Source organism: Eucalyptus grandis, chromosome 6 (genome assembly GCF_016545825.1).
Source record: "Eucalyptus grandis isolate ANBG69807.140 chromosome 6, ASM1654582v1, whole genome shotgun sequence".
NCBI lineage: Eukaryota > Viridiplantae > Streptophyta > Magnoliopsida > Myrtales > Myrtaceae > Eucalyptus > Eucalyptus grandis.
The window spans coordinates 1839077-1841120 of record NC_052617.1 but is presented as its reverse complement, the minus strand read 5'-3'; the positions used below and the strand labels follow the sequence as shown (position 1 = coordinate 1841120).

The 2044-nt window shown below is 45.0% G+C and overlaps 1 protein-coding gene across 1 annotated transcript; it reads left to right on the top strand.

The window, feature by feature from the left end:
- The first annotated feature begins 905 nt into the window (after positions 1-905).
- LOC104451148 (transcription factor HEC2) lies at positions 906-1664 on the top strand. The gene has a single exon (XM_010065880.1). The coding sequence runs from the start codon at positions 906-908 to the stop codon at positions 1662-1664; it is 759 nt and encodes a 252-aa protein (XP_010064182.1).
- Positions 1665-2044: the final 380 nt, after the last annotated feature.

Below are 2044 nucleotides of genomic sequence, written 5' to 3'. Positions count from 1 at the left end.
ATAAATACTTAGAAAATTATTAAGCGCATCAGGAAGATATTAAAAATGGTTCTAATATCTTTCGCTTATATGTTATTAATAAAACATCTATCTATTGCAACAAGAAAAGAAAACATGTGTTACATGAATTAGATTTTAGTCACAAAAACGAATAAGTCATATGATTTTATAATAGAATCCTTTATCGTAAATTCACCAAATAAAATCAGCTATCAATCAACATGATATCCCTTGCCTACTAATCAACTACACCATTCGGCCTCCCAAACACGCTTGTTCAAGATCCGTCCCTAATTGTCTCCGATAGACCTGGGGTAGAGGCTGCGCAGGTGGCAACTCCCAACGTTAGGGTTGGGCAAGGGAGGAGGAGGAGGAGGAGGAGAAATGGACATGGGATCTCGTCCCTTCTGATAACCATGTTGGCAGCATATACAACTAGCCAGTAGGCCTCCTACTACGACACGAAATTTGTCCACATTCCATATGAATGAAAAGACATTAGAGTATACGAATAAAAACAAGAGCTCGACGACTCTACAACAGTAAGAAGGAAACAAAACCTTGGGAAAAAAAAGAAGAATATTTCTTACCTAAATGTGTGCTTTATCATGTATTATTCAAGCCCTAGATGTTTTAGAACTGTTATATATAGTCCTCAGCCCCCCCACTAGATGATAACACTATTCTATTCCTCCTTCCTTGATTGCTTTTCTCCCCCTCTCTCCCCTCTCTCCTAACCCTCGAGACTCAGCAGTCTCTCTTCAAGCCTATTCTTTCTTCCCCATTCCTCTGTCTGTCCTTATCAGTCCTCTCATCACTGCACTTTTTACTCGCCCCACTTCATGTTCACGCCTCTCTCTCTCTCTCTCTCTCTCTCTCTCCAAGAAGATAGAAAGAAAAAGGCCATGGATAATATCGATGAGCTGAATTCTTCAGCCACGCCAAACCAGCTGGACTTGCTCATGACAATGCACATGGAAAAGCCGCCCGAGTTTTACGACGGTATGTGCAGGGAGTTCGCCAACCTGAGGCCCACCGGGTTCGGAGGCGGAGCTTGCCCCTCTAACACCACCGATATGGATAACGTCGTGAGCAGCTTCACGGACAATAGCACTAGCGTTAGCCCGCATTTCATCACTCCCTACTCGTTCCAAAACCTACCCCCGCCATTCTCGACCCCGTTCCTGCTCCATCAATCAACCCCACAAGCACCGCCCCAAAGCGCGGCGCCCAACAGTTCGCAAGCGCCGTCGATGGAGGCGATGAGGGAGATGATATTCAGGATCGCGGCGATGCAGCCAGTGCACATAGACCCAGAGTCGGTGAAGCCGCTGAGGAGGAGGAACGTGAGGATATCGAAGGACCCGCAGAGCGTGGCGGCACGGCACCGGCGGGAGCGGATAAGCGAGCGGATTAGGATCCTGCAGCGGCTCGTGCCGGGCGGGACCAAGATGGACACAGCGTCGATGCTGGACGAGGCCATCCACTACATGAAGTTCCTGAAGGACCAAGTGCAATCTCTCGAGCGAGCCTCGTTGGACAGCAGCGGCGGGGCTCGTAACGGGGCAAAATTCCCTGTGGCCGGGTCGGATGGGAATTACAGTGCTCCGGCGTACCAGCTTTCGCATTGTGATGCTAATTCGGGATATGGAGATGATGTTTAGAATGGAACGATAGCATCAATCGTTTTGCAGAAAGACCGAAAAATGAGAGAGGATTATTTGCCGAATTAACAATGAAATTGACTGATGCATTTGTATCGTTTTCTCATGTGAGCATGGGTATGTGGTTTACAATCATCATATTAATTTTACAAAACCAACTTTTATCACCATTATTAATATGAATAGTATGTCAATCATCTTTCAAGTTATAACTACCCACGTCATTATTAATATGTATAATATTAAAAATTCATTGATTAAATTTATTAAATCAAGTCATTCTCATTTTAAGAATCTCTCCACGTTGGACCCCACTAAAAAACTAGAAATTTCTAAGGCCCTGATATTGGTTAGTCCACTGCATCGTCTATAAATAAAGT

What these genes read in the sequence shown, in the direction of transcription:
- LOC104451148 (XM_010065880.1), top strand. Translation starts at nt 906, where the DNA reads ATGGATAATATCGATGAGCTGAATTCTTCAGCCACGCCAAACCAGCTG.